This window comes from Bactrocera latifrons, unplaced genomic scaffold, assembly GCF_001853355.1.
Source record: "Bactrocera latifrons isolate USDA-ARS-PBARC rearing strain unplaced genomic scaffold, ASM185335v1 scaffold_313, whole genome shotgun sequence".
Classification (NCBI taxonomy): domain Eukaryota; kingdom Metazoa; phylum Arthropoda; class Insecta; order Diptera; family Tephritidae; genus Bactrocera; species Bactrocera latifrons.
Window position 1 is genome coordinate 44510 of NW_017536775.1, and position 20591 is coordinate 65100.

Genomic DNA, 20591 nt, shown 5'->3' on the forward strand with positions numbered 1-20591 from the left:
CGATGTCAGTAAGATCTCTGACTGTTAATGGTCGATTCTCAAGTAACAATTCGTTTATTTTATTGATGTGTTGATCATCAGTTGATGCCGATGGCCGTCATGGACCTATTCCATCGTCAAGGCGTTCTCAAACGCCTTCGAAWAATTTGTACCAATAACGAAGGCCTTTCCAACGAGAAGCGAGAACGTTGGTGTCGAATCGATGRCGAACCACAAATGGATGCGATCTTCATCATTTGCTAGTGACTTGTCAAGAATTTATTTCGGGGACTAACAGGTAGATTGAGGAATATTAATTTGTTCTTGTAACGGCAGATTTTAAAGAATGCTGCCGGATTGATAGCATTTAGGTTAGGTTACACTGGCTGACTGTCACGCCATACATAGACCTACGTACAGGTCCTTTCTAATGCCAGTTAGAGAATTATTAATACCAGTTGAAGTTCATGCTGTAGGTCAGAGCTTTTTGCGTAGACACTTGATATCTAATTCTGATACCAGTCCCTCGAACTGTGAAGCTCCTAGTTATCTAAACCGGGTTCTGGATATGGCCGGACGTAAGCAGAGGATGAATTCTAGTGTCTCTCGCATGCCGACTACCCTGCACTTTCTACATGTGTCATCATTAATAATGCTCATGACTAGGACMACATGGATGGGACTCTCATTCTAGTGCTAATAATATCTTTAAGATTTAGGTGTATTCTTTTTGCTAAAATCATAAGTTGGCTTGTAATTTTTGAAGTGAACAAACAAAGCTCTAGAATTAAGAAATCTAAGGCTCCCTATTCAGTGCAAAATATAGACTCTATAGATCAGGGTTCTCAAATCACYGATCTTAGCTTCAGCYTCCATATTCACCAGACATGACTACGGAACTTTACCCATTTTCCAAAAATAGAGAGAACCTTACAAGGTRACATTTTACAAGATGGTTGAAAAGAGCTAAAGGCTATTCCAAAAATAAAGTTTGAGAAGTGTTTCGCCGTTTTGGAAGAAGCGCTGACATTAGCGCATAATATCGTATAGTGACTACCATACATTACAGGCGATAATATTAGTGTAGACAAGAGAATACATTAAAAAAAAAACGAAAATTTCCGTTATTTTTGGAACACACCTAGTATGTATTAACTAGTCAAGTTTTTGAGATACCGATCTGATATGTACTCCTTTTCTTTTCAAGAAAATGCTGGTTGCTGAATCCGCCGAAATCGGTTCGCTGCATGATATGTATGTCTACCGTGTCAACTATTCAATCACAATATATTTTATTATTTTTTATTTATAAAAATACTTGTATTTCTCACCCTGCTCATCGAAGTGAGTGTCATGTAAGTTGTCACATTAATGGYGCAGAGCTGAGTAGCTTGGTTGTCGAACTCAAAATGAGCTTGTCAAAAATCAAAAATCGYTGATTTGACTTATCAACAACGGACACATTTGCGTACATACATATGTATATACATACACATACTGATGTATAGTTTCTGGTAAGTAAGTGGTAACATAATGGGTAACACWTAATGGCTGAGGGGTTCATGCTAAGCGCCAAGTAAAAGCACACATAATTGCTTGTGAAGCGTGTAAGTGTTTAATTCACAAAAAACGATGCGTTTCCCTTCACGGCTATTTCGCTGCTGTCAATCATGTGACTAGGCAAGTTTTACGAACTGAGAAATATATACTACAGATATACATAGTTGTTGTTGCTTTACGTGCTTCAATTGTTTTAATTGGTTTTCAGTCATAATGTAAGAGTTTATATGTATGTGTGTTTTTTAAATGTTTTTATTTGTATAAACATACTTTTTTGGCTATGTTTGTGTGTGTGTTTGTGCAACAAAGTCATTCTTCTATTGTTCGTTTGATGCGGTGGTTTGGTTTTTGTTGSCCGATAGTTTGTTATTGATCTTGTTTATGGATAAATGTTAAAGGTGAATAGGCGAAGACAAAAAATACATAACAACAAAAGCAACAAGCGCATAAGCAAGCAGGAAAAAAAGAAATTGAGTTGTAATGCGGTTGATATGCAGAAAAAACTSATTAACTATTTGAGGTTTTCCGAATGTCGTACATACACATACAGCTTATCACATCACAATATAACGCACACACGTTGCAGCGTTTTGTGCAGTGAATGTGAGAAGTATCGATTTGAATAATTGAAAAATTGCACAGTTTTTATGGCAAACGATGCGTTTACTTGGCGGCAATAAAATCAGTACACACACACACACACGCGCATTTGCATGTGCATGAAGAKATGCATATGTATGTATGCATTAAGTTTTTGTGCCGCTTTTTCACTTCGGCTGATATGCCTAGGCGCACATGCGCATTCGTTGGAGCGATGCAGGAAAACCACAAAATTGAATTTACCGCCTCATGTGATATCGAATGGCGTTTTACGACGACGACAATGACGCTAATAATAGCACGTCATTTGGACGATTGAGTGCATGACACCTATATATCTGCGTCTGTATGCATGTACATGCATATGTATGTGGTAAGGTGTCGATAAAAATGCTAGTAAATACCTTGTTGTTGTAAATCAATTTGTTGTTTGCGGTAATTGAAGAAAATATATTGAAATAATACCAATATATGGAAAGAATGTTTAGGTAAAAGCTTTTGAGCCATATGAGCCTTGTGAAAGCTCTTTAAAAGCCAGGTGAAAGCTTCAATCATATAAATTTTGAAATACAATGTAATAGAACCAATATAATCACTTGCAGTGAAAGGTTTGCTGGGAGCTTTTGAGTGATATGTCCTTTGTGAAAGCTTCTTAAAGCCCAGTGAAAGCTCCAACTATATTAATCTTCGCCAATCACTCTAAGCACGAGTATAACACATTTTAAAATTATAAGAAAAATAAGCTTTCGAGTGATATGAGCTTTCTTAAAGCTCTCTATAATACTGTTTTAAATAATGTAATAACAAACGTTTTAATTTAAGTGTTTAATAAAAAAATTACAAGTGAATGCTCAAATTTTATGAAGTTTAGTGACAGCTTTCTCACGTACAACAAATAATGGAGCTTCTTTTAACTTATAGTAAAAAACCAAAAAGTTTAAGCGCTCAAAAAAAAACAAGTTTAGTGAAAGCTTTCGTACTTAATACGAAATGAAAGTTTTAAATTTAAAATAAAAAATCAAAAAGCTCAAATGTTAAACCAAAAACAAACAAAGTTTTTGGTGAAAGCTTTCGTACTGAAAACAAATAATAAAACTTCTTATAACAGAGTGTTAAAAAAAAGCCAAATAAAAGCTCCAAATATATAAAGTTAAGTAAAAGCTTTATAAAAGCACAGTTCAATTATAATAAAAAATAAAAAAGCTCAGGTGCTTAACCAAAAAAGAAGCCAATTGAAAGCTTTAAATTTATAAAGTTTCGTGAAGGCTTTTGTTTTAGTTTATCGTTTTGAAACTGAATTAAAAACACCAAGTGGCAGGCTTATAATGATTTAATAAACTGCCGTGTTTATTATTAAAAATATTAAGTGAAAGCTTCAGCTTTATGAACTTGATGCCACAAATGAATTTGCTGATCAAAATGAAATTGCTGAAGACAAATTGAAACAAAGATTGAGTGAAATGAGTTTGATGAAAGCTTTCTAAAAAATAGATCAAAAATGATTAATAAAATATTAAGTGAACTTATAGATTTGGTGACATTTCAAGTGCCAACTGAAAGCTTAAGTAACAAAAATTCAAATCGAAGTTTGAATAAAATGAGCACATTAAATATATAAACTTTCATATATGAACTCATAAAGTAAAATATTTTAATAAAGCGAAAGCTTCAATGAAATAAGCTTTCACTAATATTTGCCAAGCTTTAAATTTAGGAAATATAGGAAATTTTAGCATATTGCAGCAACTGTAAGCGTAAGCTATTACTTAATTAATACCCCAGCATAATACGGATATATTTATTGCGAGCTTTCACCTGAAAATTTTACTGTCATTATTCACCACCACTTTTTGCAAGCGAAAGTTTTTTACTTTCAAATGCGTTGTTGTCTCTTAAGTACCGCTAATTAAAATACTTTCAGTTACAAGTTCCTTACAAACTTTTTAAAATAACTAAAAATGCACCCGAAGTAAAACGATAACCAAAATATTTAAATCGTTTAAAAAAATAACGATTGCCATCGATCACTGATCGTCGTGTAAAATAAGAAAAAAGAGAGATATTGAACGGTAGAAAGTCAAATAAAACGGAAATGCGCATGCCTAYACTCAAGTGCTACGATCGTTGATCAACAGTAGCCCAACGGATCAAGTACGTGAGCAAAAGTACAAGATCAAGGCAGTTAAATGGGTGCGCATGCGCAGAAGTGTGTAAACATGCAGTGGCAAAAGGGCAGCCGCTACTCAGGTGTGAATTTTGTTTTTTTTGTTTTTTTTACTTTTCCGACAAATTTTTCTCTTTTCGTTTACAGGCGTGCGCTAAGCATTTGAAGAAGTATCGTTAATATACCGTTATGCACTTTGTATTCAATTTATTTAGYTTAGAAAATAATTGGAGCGTCTTATTTCTGGTTCAATTGCGGGGTTAATTGCTTGTTTTTGTAAGACGTTTATTGAAATTCAAACGGTGATTGCAAATATTCGCTAGAAAAGTTAAATTATTTTCGTTTACTTACTTTTCTTGCCTTTGAGAAAGGGCGGCGRATGATCGCTAGGCATGCCACGTGGATCGGACATTTCCATTAGTGGATTATAGAGTTTGCCTGGGTCAATGCCTGGTGGAAAGAGACCGAGCGGTGAGTCCAAACCGAACACTGAAAAGGAAGGCAAACGTATAAAAGCTTGTATTTTTGTTATCTAAATTTTGTTATTATGCTAGATGTGATATTATATATTTTTGTTTTTCGTATCATTTTTCAAATAAACTACCCTTTAAAATTTTAKAGATACGCATTATAGTTAAGTTAGTTTATTTCAAAGGAATAAAATTAGTTTTTGATTTGAGTTTAAAGGGCAAGTAGGCAKATTTACTTTTTTGAGCTTTTATTTACACTTCTTTTAATTTTCTGACCTTTCGTTCTATTTTTTTGAATGATTTAAGCTTTTACCTAAGTTTCTTACTATTTTTATGATTAAATCTTTAACATTAACTTTTGATTATTTCTTGAGATTTTTCTGTCTTTATTTCTTTCTTRAGCTTTTACCTATACTGTTTGTTTGTAGAGCTTTTATTTAACTTTTATCTTCTTAAAAATTATATCGAAATACTGTGTGTTTTTTAAGCATTTACCKAAACTAGAGTTTTTATCTAAGCTTTATCGAAAATCCTTACGTTTATAAGCTTTTATCTATTCTCTTCATATATAGAGCTTTTATTTAAGTTTTATATTTCTTAACATTTTAACGAAATCTTGKGCGTTTCTTGAGCTTTTATCTAAACTTTTTATTTCTAGGGCTTTTATCTAAGCTTTATATATCTTAAAACTTTATCGAAGCTTTTGTATTTCTGAACATTTTATCAAAACCGTTTACGTTTCTTAAGCTTTTATCAAATMTTTCTATTTTTAGAGCTTTTGTTTAAACTATTTATTTCTTGAGATTTTGTTTTAACCTTTTATTTCTAGAGGATTTATCTAATTTTGTTTTCCGATTTCGAAAGTTTTTTTATGGCTTGAGCTTTTGTCGAAATTTTTTTTATTATTTTTAAAGCTTTTAATATACCTTTTTTATTTCGTCTAACATTTTTTCTAAACGCTTTAAGCTTTCATCTAAACTTTTCAATCAATTTGCGTGTAACTAAAAGAGAAAAAAAATTTATCAAAGGCTATGTTCGGCTGCATTTTATCACATTTCAAAGCAGATTTTCAGAAAATATTATGTAAAATGGTTCGAAGATTGTTCAGTACAGAAGTGGTTAGGTTGAGATGTCGATCCTAATTACAATCTTAGTTGCAGAAGATCTCCTGCGATTTACACAAGGACAAAAGAATCTTGCGGTCGCACAGGAGCAGGAGCATACGAGGTTAATAAGTTCAAAGCTAGAACGCAAGACTTTAATCGTGATCTATTCTGATGTGATCATGGCGAGGGTGCTCCTCTGGCTGACTCCTCGGCTATGCATTTGCCGCTATGACTGGGCACCTAAACAAATCTGATGATGAAGTAGCTTGATGTGATTTCTTGTGTGGACAGACACTAATTGACTAGCTTAGAGCGCTCAGTTATCGAGCTCAGCGCTAGTACTGTCACTCTACTTTCGGAGTCAATGCTGACCTCCCTGAAATAGCAGTATGTCTACCGAAAGCTTGATAGCAGCCACTTCTGTCTTTAAAACACGACAGTGTTTTGATAGCCTAAAGCTAAGTTTGACGAAGAGTTTTCTGCAGAAAATTCCCCCTCCTAGCGACTCTTTTCAGCATGCGTTGCCTTCTGGAGCGCACTACACTAGAGGAATACTCCGTAGAAAATTATTGACTTGACTACGATTTCGTAGAGTGAGTACATATTGGTACCTTAAAAAAGACGGTATGATCAACTGGTGGAAGTATCGACAGAGAGGCCGCTGAGTCTCTTAAAATTCGCTTCAAGCRCAGGCATTCTAAAGAATGACTTATCCTCTTGGAACTAGCAACTGAACTTCATCTGGTATCGTAAAGAACCTTATTGACCTACCAGATTAACCCACACTAACCTTATCTTAGAAACGAATACTATTTTGAAAAGTAACGCAAAACCGGAATTTAAGATTTAGCTTTAGCAAGTTTGTGCCTGACGCTTTAAGCCTTCAGTTTGAACYTCCTCGTGCAACAGCCTACATATTTGTAATTCGTTCAAAGAAACTCCRTCTGTCTGTTTTGGGTAAAAGAGTCATTAGGCTAAAAGTTTTTCAACCAGCCAACTGTCATAATACCGYTAACGACAGCTGACAGCACATTTGCAGTTAATTTGACAAACTAACTGTTTTTCGTAGCACTACTTTCGCTTCTCACCCAATATACTATTCCCCCTGCCATTGGCGTTAGCTTTGCCACGGTAGGCTGCATTGCATGTTTTCATACGCCAGYCTCACACCACACTCGAAATACAGAGGTTTTTTTAAAAAACTCGCAGTTGAAGAATAAATTCAATTGTGGTTCCATTTATTTATTTATTGCAACGRCGAAGGTGCAAACAGCTCTGCTGGCTGGCTGTCTGTCTGCCTCGGGGCTGATTATGGGTTGCAGAGTCATACAAAACGTACTCGTACCTATCGCTACGCGAGCAGACAGAGGAGTGAAACAGCGCCCAACCGATAGAGTCGAACTTCCCCGTTTTGGCAGCGCGCTTTCATGTGAGCCGCCGATACAGGCTTACAAGAAAGCTCACATACCATAGCAATATATACATATATATGTACAACAACAAAGGCACACATGCATATGTGCCGTTATTGCTGTAATTCGCGAAGGTGAAATAGTTTTTCTGCAGCACCGCGATTTATGATGTCTTCACTGCGGTTTTTTCCAAAAGTCAGAGTTGAAGTTGGAAGCCGCTGCGGCGGAAAAAGCAAATTTGTCCACGTGTGCTTTACCGCAAGCATATGATTGTTGGTGGGCGTGTGGTCGGTTGGGTGTGGGAGTGTGTTTGGCAAATATGGATTKTGAAAAAATCAGAATACTTACATACTCGGCGATACATTCACTCAACGGTAGCATTCCAGGGAGTGACATAAATCGAGGAAGTTCACAAGTGCTGCGAATAAAATGGTAATGCGATTTGTGGGCGATTGGAGACGACATGCATATTTGTCTATTCAAGCTCATATACGAAGCATAAGTAGATACACTAGCGTTCAGAAGATTTGAAAGATTTTATTGAATAGTTGAAAAAGTTGAATATGAAGCATTGAAATTTTATTTGTGGTTTTTAAATAAGAGCTTTCGCATATCAATSAAACAAAATCAGTTATAAGTGAAAGCTTTTGGAAATCTTAATGCGAGCTTTCAGAAATGGTGATGTGAGTTGCCGCTCCTGGTATACAAAAAAAAAAAAATAAATCATTCATAAATGAAAGCTTTCGGAGTTTTACATGAAAGCTTTTGCAAATCGAGGAATCGAAACAAAATCATTTATAATTTAATATTTTTTTTAATTTTAATGAGAGCTTTCGCATTTTGGCATTAGAGTTGCGATGGTTCAAGTTTGAATAAAAACAAAAAAAATCGTTTTTAAGTGAAAGTTTTCGGGAATKTTTTATGAGAACTTTAGAAATTGAGAGGTAAGTTAGAGCAGCTCAAAGCTGAATTAAAAAAGTAAATATTTGTAAGCAAAAGCTTTTGGAGCTTTCACTAATTGTGGTGTGAGTTGTAGCCATTCGCGGCTGAATCATAAAAAAAATAGTTATAAGTGAAAGCTTTCGGATTCTTTTATGAGMGCTTTTGGAAAGCGAAGAATCAAAACAAAACTATTTACAAGGTAACAATTTTTTTACGAAATTTAAATGAAAGCTTTCAGAAAATGAGATTTATGTTGCAGTTCAATCGTGAATCAAATAAATACTTATAAGTCAACGTTTTTGAAACTTTCAATAAAAGCTTTTGAGAATGAGATGTGAGTTGTAACCCTTCCACACTGAAAGTCAATGATAAATGAAAGCTTTCGAAAATTTTAGCGAGAGCTTTCGGAAAGTGAGAACCTGTTGCTGTAGTTCAAGCCTGAAGCAAACAAAAATTATCCATAAGCCAAAACTTTTGGAAATTGAAATAAAAGCTTTCGAAAATTTTCAGCGCTGAAACAAAATAAAATCACTCATAAATGAAAGCTTTCGAAAATTTTATCGAAAATTTTATCGAAAGCTTTCGGGAATTTGCATGCGAGTTTTTGCAGTTAAAGCGCGATTCAAAACCGAATTGTTTCTAAATGAAGCTTTAGGAATTTTCAATGAGAGCTTTCAAAAATTGAATTATGATTTGAAGCAGTTCAAGCCTGAAGTTAAACATAATAATTCTTAAATTAAAGTTTCCTTAAGTGGGAGAGAGCTTTTGGATGTTGAGTCAAAGCAAATTCACTTATACGTGAAATTTCCGGAAATTAAAAATAAAGTTTTGGATATTGACATAGAGTTTTTGAAGTTTAAATCTGAATACAAKAAAGTTACTAAAAACATGGGAGTTGTGGAACATTCGTAAATAAGCGAATTCGAAAATTTTGAAAAGTTTAGCTGAATCACTATTTTCCCACAAAAACTTTTATCTTCTCGAGCATTTCACATATTTTTTCGATCAGTGGGCAAAATTGATATACAACTATATTTGTATCATCAATCAGCACTGATACAAAGCAAACTTTTGAATTCATTAGGATATTTCTTTATTTGCCCCCTTACCAAATTGTATTCCTATGACACGAGCACTCACCCATATGCCAGAAACTTCAAGGCAGACTTAAAAGCTCCACAGACGCAAAGCATGTATGAGCACCTCTTTGAGTATTTAGCAAACTTTTCAGCTTTAGTTTGAAATATAGACATATTTAGGTAAAATTGTCTACCAACCCACGCATCCACACACAAATATCAAATGAGTGCAATAAAACTAGAAAACAACAGTTAGCAAATGAGTAGTACTATGCGCCCCAATAAACTTTTGAGGTTTTATAAATTGTCGWCAGTTTTCGTTAACATTTTATATTTATATTTGCTATTATTGTTGTTATTGCTGGCGCGATTCATTTTAATAACATCCGCTTGGGGAGCTTAAGAGATATTTACAAACTCTCCACATACAAAGAGAGGTAGTATGCGGCAATGCAATGCGAGTATGACATGCATGGTATGCATATGAAGGTAGTGACCTTGTAGGAAATAGTCTGCAACTTCAACAGAAGTTCGGTTCGAAAAATTTTTCAGAAGTCTAGAGCAAGCCAATGTCCCGAATGTCCAAGACTACACTGTAAGCATCTGGGGTATGATACACTAGAGGAGGTACGATAGTAAGGTCAGATTATGATTACTCCTCAAAGACCCAGTAACTGAACTCTATCTGGTATCTGTAAGAAACAAAACTGTTCTATGCCTGGCTTATTGGCCTACCAGGTTAACCTTATCTAACCTAAGACAGCAATCAAATGGTTTCAAGCCCGTGGACGGCTTTTGTAAAGACAGGAATGGAAACCTGATAACAGACACCCAGAGTACACTCGAAATTTGGAGAAAATATATTCCAAAATTACTAAATCGTGAAAGAAGTGCTGCGACGGATGAAGAAGAATTCGCACCAAGAATCTACCTGGATAACATTGTTGTCCCTCCACTCCACCAAGAYAAGGTGATAACAGCTTTAAGGTGGYTTAGGAACAACAAATCCSAAGGAGTCGTTGGATTACCGGTAGAGCTAATTAAAGGAGTAAGCGAGGAGCTGAAAAGACGCATATACCAGCCCAGATCTCTCTCTCAAAGAAAAAAGTATGCTCTATAAGCCCGGCTGAGCTGTATAAATTCGGAGGCGAGGAGCTGGAAAGACACATATGCCTGTTCAGATCTCTCTCTCGACTCTACGCTCTTACGCTCTATAAACCTATTATCATTCCCAACCTATTATACGGCCCAGAAGAATGGAACATGACGAAGCGGGATGACAAAACACTTGGATATCTTTTCTTTGCTAAATCTTTGGACCAGCTCATGTGAGCGATGAATATTGAATAAAATGGAGTCATGACTTAGTTAAGCGAATAAAAATCCAACTAAAGCGTTGGTCACTTATTGAACAACAGAAGCAAGAGCTTCTACGCTTCCAAAGGAAAGACCAAGTGCATAGCAACCTGTCTCGGCACAGACCGACCGACGATTGTAGTGACAAAGAAGAAATGTATACCTTGTCCCAAGTGAAAAATTTCCTGCAGGACTCTTATGAGCGTACCTTCATACACGTCATGCCACTGCAGAAGGTAGTACCGCAAACTTAATATGGTAGGATTGTAGAAAAATAAATGTAAGAATTTTTAAGGAAGTGCGCTGAGGTTGAGGCGCGTAAGTTTGCAGATATGTTACGACGTATGAAAAATACCGCTAACTACCGCATAATAAATAAGTGGAGGCATATGAAGACATACATGAAGGTGCTGACTTACAGGTTGAAAAGCAATGACTTGGTGAGCGCTAAGAAGCCGCCRTAAAGACTTGGAAGCACACACACACTCACATTAAAACAGGAACACGCTTATTTGCTTGCGTTCAGATTTATTTGTTTGAATGTATGTATATTTGTATGGATGTATACATGTATGCGTATGTGTGTTTGTTGGCGCGTAAAGGAGTTATTGGCGGCTATGCGCCTACTCCTTGCTGCTTGGCTGCCTGTTAACTCAAATATATACGCTTCTTCAAAGACATTCTGCAATGTGAATTCATCGAACTAATAGAAGTGGAAGACGTCTGTAGCTGGGGTATGGAGTGAGGCGTCGCAAGCACGCGGATTTTGTTGCGAGCGCAAAGGTGCACAAATCATATTTTTTAACTACCGCCAGTCTGTGTRTGTTTTTAAATCCGCGCTGCATGCAAACACACATATCCTGCTGCCTGAGTGATTTCATTTGTGACGCATTAAGTGTAGCGTAAGAAAATCAAAACGCGCTGCAGAAAATTCACACACGCGTACTTACATATRTATATGAGTCTTAATCTAAGTGAGAATATATGTGCGCGTGTGTGCATGTGTGCGCCTTTGTGTCGTCTGCTTTGCGGCATTTCACTTCCGTTYCTCCAAAATGCGCTAAGGCACTTTTTTCGAGTCTTTCATTTATTTGAAAGAAATGCGGCGCATATCCACYACTCCTCAGAAATCTTTCAAAAATCCTTCAAAAAAAGGAACRATTACCGTCATTGCTCGCGCGCTTATCTTTGGCGCTTGAGCGCTCATCACCCGATTTTCTATATTTTCAATGACTTTCTCGCATTGTTGTAACAAAAGTCTTCATCTGTTTAATGCGCGCGGCAACAATGTGTGCGCGCTCCCCAAACCTGACGTGTATCGGCAATTATTACATATTATATATCTTGATAGAGGCAAGCCAACACACATATCTCATATATTCACATGCTTCAGCGTCAATGAATGCACCACTTCAGCTGAGAGTGTCTACAATGTCTTGGCGCTGCTGTTAAGCATCCGCGCAACCACCACCACGCCTATTTGTACGCGATTTTCATAAGCTTTTGTTACGCATTTGAATGGCTGTGTCTTGGCTCGTCCACATCTCAGGACTGCTAAAGTGTTCCGCTGCTATTTGCTCACCAACATACCTTCATACATATATACATATGTAAAGTTGTGTATACGTGTAAGCGTGTTGAATAGATGCGTGTATTTGCACAAGTCAGTCTTATGAAATCATTCAGTGGAATGTCAATATTATGCGCCGYTATGCGCGCGTCCTGCCGCCCGCTGCACACATCCACAGCGCTGGYAGTGTCCTAACACTTGCGTCATTTGCCGACAATGTTGCACGGATTCTTACAGCGTTGCATCCTGCGCCAGTCACTCCTTCGCTACAATGTTTTTTCTTACAACGTTTTCCATTTTCCACTTTTTTTCCTTTTTTCCACTTTTCACTTCCGTCAATGTCAGCAGCGCTCCATTTGTTTCGAGCGCATGTGTAGAAGAATACTTCGAGCGTAAAATCTTAATAGAATTATAATTTCCATTGTTTACAAGTCGGCTGCTTTGGACGGTTAGGCAAATCGTTGGTAGCGGCTGCGGGCGTTGGYGCTGGCGGCGTAAACTGGTGCCACAGCGCCCTCTTTGCTGGCGCCTAAAGCTGTGCTTTTTGTTCACTTAGACTTTGTCCTTGGCAGTTTCATATATTGTATAACGTTTGCTATGTTTCTGGGCGGCATATGTGTTCGTGGCACTTGTGTCACGTGATTGCGGCAATCGTGATATAATCAATTAAATTTATTAGCTTTATTTGCTGTCGWATTGCTCAGCATAACGCTGAATGTGTGGCTTAGGACAGATTGTAAAAAGTTTGAAATTTCTACGAAAAGTGTGAGTTTTGGTCGGTGTCACTTATTGATCTGAGCTAAGCGCTCTATATTGTGGAGTCTTCATCRGAACTATCGGTGTCTAAAGAGCTTGTTCAATGGGTTYTCAGCGATACTCTTGAAAACCTAGTTAAGTTTGCGATTTGAAGCAAAGGGTTTATGTTTTAGACCTATCTAAGATGCTGCTTGAGATTGGACTCAACTCGGTCATAAATAAATGCTATGACATTGCTAACTGAGCACTAAAAATATGCCATAGAGATTCCTGCGTCATTTATACTATTCCAATTAGAGAGAGAAGAGAATAAAACTATGAGTAGAAGTTCACGCAAGTGAAGAAATTTTTTTGAGCGCCATTCACTTGGGAGTGGCCACAAACGATTCTATGACATATGGCTCAAGCAGCTCACGTCTTCAGGTCTTGGTCCAAATATCCTCTGGGTAGCATAATAACATCCTTTTGAAGACGAGCTAAACGATAGATAACACTACAGCTTTCAAGGTTTTCAATTCAGCACCGGCTGGTGAAGGCAGAAGAAGACCTCCCTTCTTTGGAAAGATCAGGCGGAGAAGGCTTGACTACATTTGATATTTAGAATTGGTGCCAACAAGGGAAAAAAAGGAACCGCGTAAGTGTTTTCTACGCCAGTAAAGRAGAAGAATTTTGAGAGAGTGAGATTTCTGAGCCATCGTTCTCTTTTGATAATAAGCGCTACACCAAATATCTTAGAGATAAAACTCGAGGTTAGCAGTTAGCTTAGGTTCAATAGCTAATCCTGAAGTTGGCCATCGCTGAATTCTTTGTGAAGTCAGAAGAGAGAACTCCAGAAATCAGATCTTARAAGTCGTTAAAGCGCCAAATTGTAGATAAATACTAATTATAAATATCGTTGGGCATTTTATTTCCATTCCCACTAGCTTATCTGTATTTAAGCCTTGATCATATAAAGGCTGTCTGTACGGAAAAAGTTTTGGAGAYGTTTCTACCACGTCCTCTTTGAAACAGCTTCTGCCATTCGTTAAGATTTCTTAGCTTAACATCGCTGGGACTACTCAAGTATTTAAAGACTCTGATGCATTTGAAATATTGGAATTTCTTCCCGTTCCTCCCGTTCCCGTTCCTCAACGGTTGGCTCTATATAAATGAAACGCATTCGGATTTTTGTTTGGTCCATGCCTATCACCTTAGAAGCACCAAATAACACCGTTCCCAAGACAGTCGAGTCTACTTAACCGGAACGGATTTTTATGCGGCTAAAGGTTGTCAGTTCKGCAGTATACGTCAAAATTACTACAGGTATGTTGTGATATGCTGCAACAACAACAATAACCTCGGCAGTATGCCTTAAAATTATTTGGGAATGCTGTAATAACAACAACGACCATTACGTGTCGAAAGATTTTTTATAAATTTACTCTTAGAACAAGTGTCGAATGCTATGACTCAAGACTGTGAAAAGAAAATGGTCTATGATTTTCTCAAAATGAGAAGATCGTTGAGTTTGAAATTGTTGAAAGAAAATTGCGATCCATTATTATTACCCGAAAGTTGTAATTGAAGTTTTTTTTAAGAGAGAGACTACAGGTGCCATCAAATGGAACAATCCTTCGTACGATATATGGCATTTAGTTTTTGGGTTAAAGGTGTTGGAAGGCTTGCTTTAAGCGCATCTGTGACCTTGCAAATCTCTACTGACACAATTTAATCTCCATATGTTTCGAGTAACGGTTCGATTCTAAGTGCTTAGAAGATTACTGAACTAAAGAGATCATGCCAGAGGTGTTCCAATTCGACATCGTATTACTGAGAGAGTAAGTGTGTGAAGATTTAAGGAGCATTTTTGAAGATATTGATCTGAAATTTTTCACACCTACTTGTGTTGCCAAAAAGCTGTTTATTTGGTGAAAAAGTCGGTATCGGACAACTATAGCATATAGCTGCCATACAAACTGGCCGATCGAAACGAAATATTGGTATGAAAAACTTTTTCAGTTTGGGTCATATCGCAAAGAAATTTAGCAAGGGTTATTACTTTAGACAGTAGTGTTATCTCCGAAGAAATTGTCTAGATTGGATTACTATTTCGTATAGCTGTCATACAAACTGATCGACCAAAATMCAGTAGTTGTTTGGAAAACTTTTCAATTAAACAAGATATCTTCACAAAATTGGGTACAGATTATTGTCAAGTACGTCGCTATAATATTTCAAGATATTCTCCAGATCGGATCATTTTATAATATAGCTGCAATACAAACTGATCGATCAAATACAAGTCCTTGTATGGAAAACTTTTTCATTTGAGGACATATCTTCACTAAATTAGGCAGAGATTATTACCAAAAGAAGCGGTGCTATATACGAAGAAATTGTTCAGATCGGTTCACTATAGCATGTAGTTGCCATATAAACTGACCGATCAAAGTTCTTGGAAAGGACCTTTGCCTTTGTGAAGGTTGTTATAGATGCGGTGTGTAACAATCCTTTTTTTTTATTGATATTTGCATTATTTAATCAATATTTAGTTAACCTCCAACGGTTCTGCTTGAGTGCAATTACAKCTAATCTACGTAATTTTTAACATAGAACTTCTTTACAAGCGTCTCCTGTGCATTTGCCTCTACTATGGCTTATGCCACAACCATTTACGGCACTTTGTCTCGGCTGAAGTGTTCATAATTGCCAATAAATCGCATTCAATGCATTTATCCTCACACATACACACGCACACACATAATTCATGCCACAAAGCTTGTCATGAAAGTTGCACCTCCTTAAGCTTATTGACACATTAGAAGAAGTTAAAAGAAATATTATATAACATTAATGTGCTTTCACTCCCCAAGGCGCTATACGCATACACAACAACACAACACGATGATGCATGCAACATGTGGCAGTCATCAAAGTAAACATTATGTCAAAGAGCTAAAGCATAATTCTCGTCTGAAGCATGCAACAGCAATGCTATTAAAAGTCACTTCAACGCTGCAATRYCGCCGTTAGGGGCGCCACACCCGCTACTCGGTGTCCTGCTTGTATGCGCGGRTCCTCCTTGTCAAAGCGCGTAATGTTGACACAAAGTGTGTTAAGCACTCAAATGCAAACGCGAATGTCAAGCGTACTGTCAAAGCAAATATATTGCAACAGCCGTCATGGAAACAAAAAAAAAGCAGCGAAACAACAAGGAGGCTGCAGCAGATTTGCGGCGGTGCCTATGAGTTACGTGCTACACTCCGCGCTGAGGAAGGTTCTGAGTGTGTGTGTTGCGCTTAAAATGCGTTGGGAGACACAGTAGCAGTCCATGCAACAGGATGTTGCATAATTTTTTCTGGCATCCTTCTTGCGGCAGCGCATAACGGGCGTGTGTTTGTGTGACATGTGGGCGTATGAGTTCAGGTTGCGGAAAGGTTATGTGCATATGGGTGCAAACCAAGAGCGAAGTTGCGCTCAACGGCTTGGAAGTGAGCTACCAGTCCAACACCATAAATGTGCTTATGCATTAGGCGCACGTCGGCGCATTTGATTATCAAGGATTTCCACTTGTTTTCATGCAGTTGATGTGTACTTCCAGTACTTTACCTACTCCAGCTCCTCCTCAAGGATCAACACTTATATAACTTGTTGCATAGAAAGATATTGCTTCTGCCAATTGACTTCGGCGGCTCCTCTTGTTAGGAGAAAGCGAAGTCAAGTGCTTGAAAGTAGTACCAGCAAAAAGGAAAAGATTCGAAGGTTAATACAGGGACTTTGGCGGCTCCCCTTGTTAGGAGAAAGCGAAGTCGAGTGTGCTTAAAAAAGTACCAGCAAGCAAGAAAGGATCAACGTTTTGTCAGGGGGTTCGTACAGGGAGACATAAATATCATCAAAGTAAAAATTGGTTTCTTAACCTAAGGAAATTAACATATTGGGGCTTGTTCAGGACCCAAAAATGAACCGAATATTCATATCGTATGATAGAGAAGGCAGTTTCTTATATAAAAAAACTGCCTATCCAAGCTTTTCCTCCCACTGAMGGAGGAACCTTGAGAGTTTAAAGACACCTTTGATAGACTATTGGGATCTATAACAAGCTCTACTATGGTAGATATATACTTCAGGCGCCACTACTCAAGTGCTGCTTATGCCACTTTTCTGTCCTCGAAGAAATTTGAAGGGCCTAATAACAGACTAAATGACAGATAAGCCCGTTCCTAATTGAAGAAAACTGCATGACCAMGCTTTATATCCCATTTGGTGTGGACGACTAATTGATACCCTTAAATTGAGGAACCTACAGGTTTAAAGTCAACTTTGAAAGACCATTGGTAACTATCACAAGCTCTACTATGGCAGAAAAACTCTTTAGACTCCATTTATAACTCTAGAACAGACGTTATTTACAGTGCTTTGCCGTCCTCGAAAAAACTAGCTTCGCTTTCGGGAAATTACAATAAAGATATATATATGAAAGGAATTTTGGCTAGATATCTACACTAACTAGCTAAGTACTTACTGTGCGGCGGCGTCAATGTCAGCGCCGAAGACATACCCGGAAATGGTAGKGGTGAGGGTGGATGTTGCGGTCCGTCAGGTGGATTGAAGTGTGTGGGCAGACTCATTGGCGAGCTTGGCGCAAATTCTTTGCTCAACCGATTCATACTCTCCTCGAGACGTTCATGCGGTGCTGGTCCACCYGGACCACCRGGTCCGCCGAAAGGCGGCATGCCCGACATACCCATCTGTCCAAGTATGCTGTTCGCATAGGCATTGTGTTGCTCTTGCAGTTCACGTTGTTCCCGTTGTAGTGCCTGATCACGTTCGCGTGACTGTTGATGTGACACAGCGGCGGCTGCTGCGGCGGCGGCCAGCGATAGATCCATCTGATGTTCCATATGTTGAAACGGATTCTCGCCATTGGCTGCAGCTACCGCGGCTGCGGCGGCGGCAGCATGCATTTGCGCTTCGAGAGCGTCCATTTTGCATTGATTTTCGGCTGCGGAGCTGACGGCACGATCCAGTCGCAGATCGCGTAGGCTGGCCGTCGCAAAAGGGTGCATATTGTTCGATGAATTCGGTGTGGAGGAGGATGAGGGTTTATTCAATTGTCGTATATCTTTGAGTGACAATACAATGCGATTGTTATTGTTAAGTTTATTATTGTTGTTATTGTTGTTCGGACTGCTATCGACGTCGGAGGTCGARTGACTGCCATTTACGGCGTTTTGGTCCTTTTTCGTTGTGCAGAGATCTTCGGGACCGTCCGAGAGGTTTGATAAGGATTTGCGGCGCAGCTCATTGGTRGCGTTGATAAGTTCTTCTATATCTTCAGCATCTGGTATTACCTCATGATCATTATCATTGTCTTGTTCATCTTCATTTTCATCTTCTTGTTCTTCCTCTTCGACGTCCATGGCGTGTGACGCATTCAATGGTGCTGGCGAAAGTGTCTCATCAGTGCGAGAGTTATGCTGTTGATCTAYACTGGACTGATAGGCATTTGTGGACTTTTCGTGCGATTCGTCATTGACTTGACTATCATTGCCATTGCCGCTGTCATCGCGGCGAGCACCCTCGTCCTCGTCCATCGGTTCAGCTAGCTCAGTTTTGATCACAGTTTTCAAAGCCTCTAAGTGCTCTGCCTGAGCGTGCTCCAACTTCTCGTCCAGTGTTAAAGGCAGGGATTGTTTACGTGGCGGCTCCTCTGCCGGAGCCGACGCGGCTGATTCGTTTAACATTTCAAGTGACAGATCACCGGAGCGRCGACGCGGACGAGCCTGTTTGCGTCGCGGCATAGGCGACGTGCAAACATCTGAGTTGATACTCGTATCAAGTGGCAGGTCCTGATCGCTTTCRGCTTCACGTTCCAATTCGCGTTCGAGTGCGCGCTCACGTTTGCGTTCACGTTCACGCTCCCGACGCGCTGACGAGCCGAATAGCCGCGATGGCAATATAACTTTCGAGCCAGCTGTTACCATTGACGGCGATTCATCGTCGAAGCTCGAGCAACGCTCCAGTTCGGGCGACATCAACGACGTATCGATCATGCCAAAATCATCCGGCGAAGCTGCCGGTGTAGGTGTATGCTCTGGCACCGAACTTTCAACCAAACCGCGCACCTGCAATGACTCGCCTGCTTGTATCAAAGTCTGCAGTCGTTCCTGCGGCACACTGATCTCGCCGCGATACATAAAATCCACAATCGCTTGCACCACCCAACCCTGAAAGTCCTTTAGCACGATGACGGGATGCTTGCACGGCGTTTCGGCGAAGACGCGTTGAAAGAAGGGCGAACACGCCGACAACACCATTTTGTGCGCATGTATGCTCGTCTCGGCGCACACCAGCGTCACATCCACCAGCGTCTTAGTCTGTAGCAGCGCATCGAAAGCGCGCAATATATGATTTTGATGGTTGTTCCAACGCAGGCTGTAGTGATCCGGCACAGCGCCATTGCTGTTTGCGGCGCTAGCGGTAGTATTACTGGGASCCARCGCGTTTGTTGGCGCGCCATTGRCGCCTGCAGCTGTCACCGCAGCCACGGCAGCGGCCGCTGCGGCAGCAACAGCAGCYGCTGTGGCGCTATTCGAGCCGGCTGTGTGCTGGCTGCTGCTCAATAAGGCGCCGGCCAAGGCGGTGGTCGTGTGCGTGGGTGCTGAGCTGGCGCTTATCAACGTGCACGTTGTGTTGTCCATGTTGCAGTCTTTGCCGGCGTCAACACTGTCGCTGCCGTTGCCGCCGCTCGTGTTGTCTTGTGTGYTGTGATTACGTGCTGTGGTCATCATCATGTTGAGCGGCGTTGATGTGGGCGGTGTGTTCGGTGGCGTTGTGGTCGCAACTGCCGCGCTGTCCATGGACGCTGCCGTTGTTGTGTTGGCTGTTGTTGCGGTTCTCGTTGCTGTGCTCTGCGCTTGTGACAATGATAGTTTGCGTCTCTTAACCATGTGCGGTGGCTGCGTTAACATTCAGTTAGAAAAGTCAGAAAAATCGATGCTCAATGCTTTCTGAGCCGTGAAATCCACCGYAGCCACTTCGCGTCTGTGTATGTGGTTGTGTAACGTGTTACGCCTACACGTTGCTGCCACACAATGTGAAGAAAATCGTATGAGCCTCCTTGCAGCTTTCGATTGCTGTTGTTTTTATCACCTTTGTTGTTGTTTTTGTTTGATTTTCTTTTGCGCTGTCTCTGTTTACTTTACAGCTGGCTTTAGCTGCCTCCCAGCACTTCCATGCCTGCCGTCTAGTCTAGTCGGCTGCTGTCGCCCGCTTTTGAATGGGAATTTGAAGCACTCGTTGTGTCTGCAATGAGATAAGAACGAATGATAAGCTTGAGTCTGTCTCTTATACACATCTAGATGTGTATAAGAGACAGGTCGCCCGCTTTTGAATGGGAATTTGAAGCACTCGTTGTGTCTGCAATGAGATAAGAACGAATGATAAGCTTGAGTTGTACGCATTTTATTTACTTTTTGTTTTAATAAGGCATGCAAAAATGTTGCGTATGTGTTTCTTACAGATTTAAATATTTTTTTTTCTCACACCACTCCTAACAGCGCATAAGACAATGCCGCTAAGGCCTAAGGATATGCGCGACGGTATAAAATCATCCAAC

General features: G+C 39.4%; 1 protein-coding gene across 4 annotated transcripts in view; it reads right to left on the reverse strand.

Moving 5' to 3' along the window:
* The window catches only part of LOC108970888 (protein jim lovell), a 45184-nt gene that overhangs the window by 8779 nt on the left and 15814 nt on the right, over positions 1–20591 (reverse strand). For 2 of the 4 annotated variants that reach the window (XM_018936583.1, XM_018936582.1), the window contains exons 3-4: positions 17496–20278; positions 4655–4792 (exon numbers count right to left, since the gene is read on the reverse strand). In XM_018936583.1, the coding sequence (XP_018792128.1) occupies positions 4655–4792; positions 17496–19944 (2587 nt within the window). In that variant the 5' untranslated portion in view covers positions 19945–20278. Of the gene's footprint in view, positions 1–4654; positions 4793–17495; positions 20279–20591 lie in introns of those variants that run through there. The other 2 variants (XM_018936585.1, XM_018936584.1) reach the window with 2 other exon arrangements.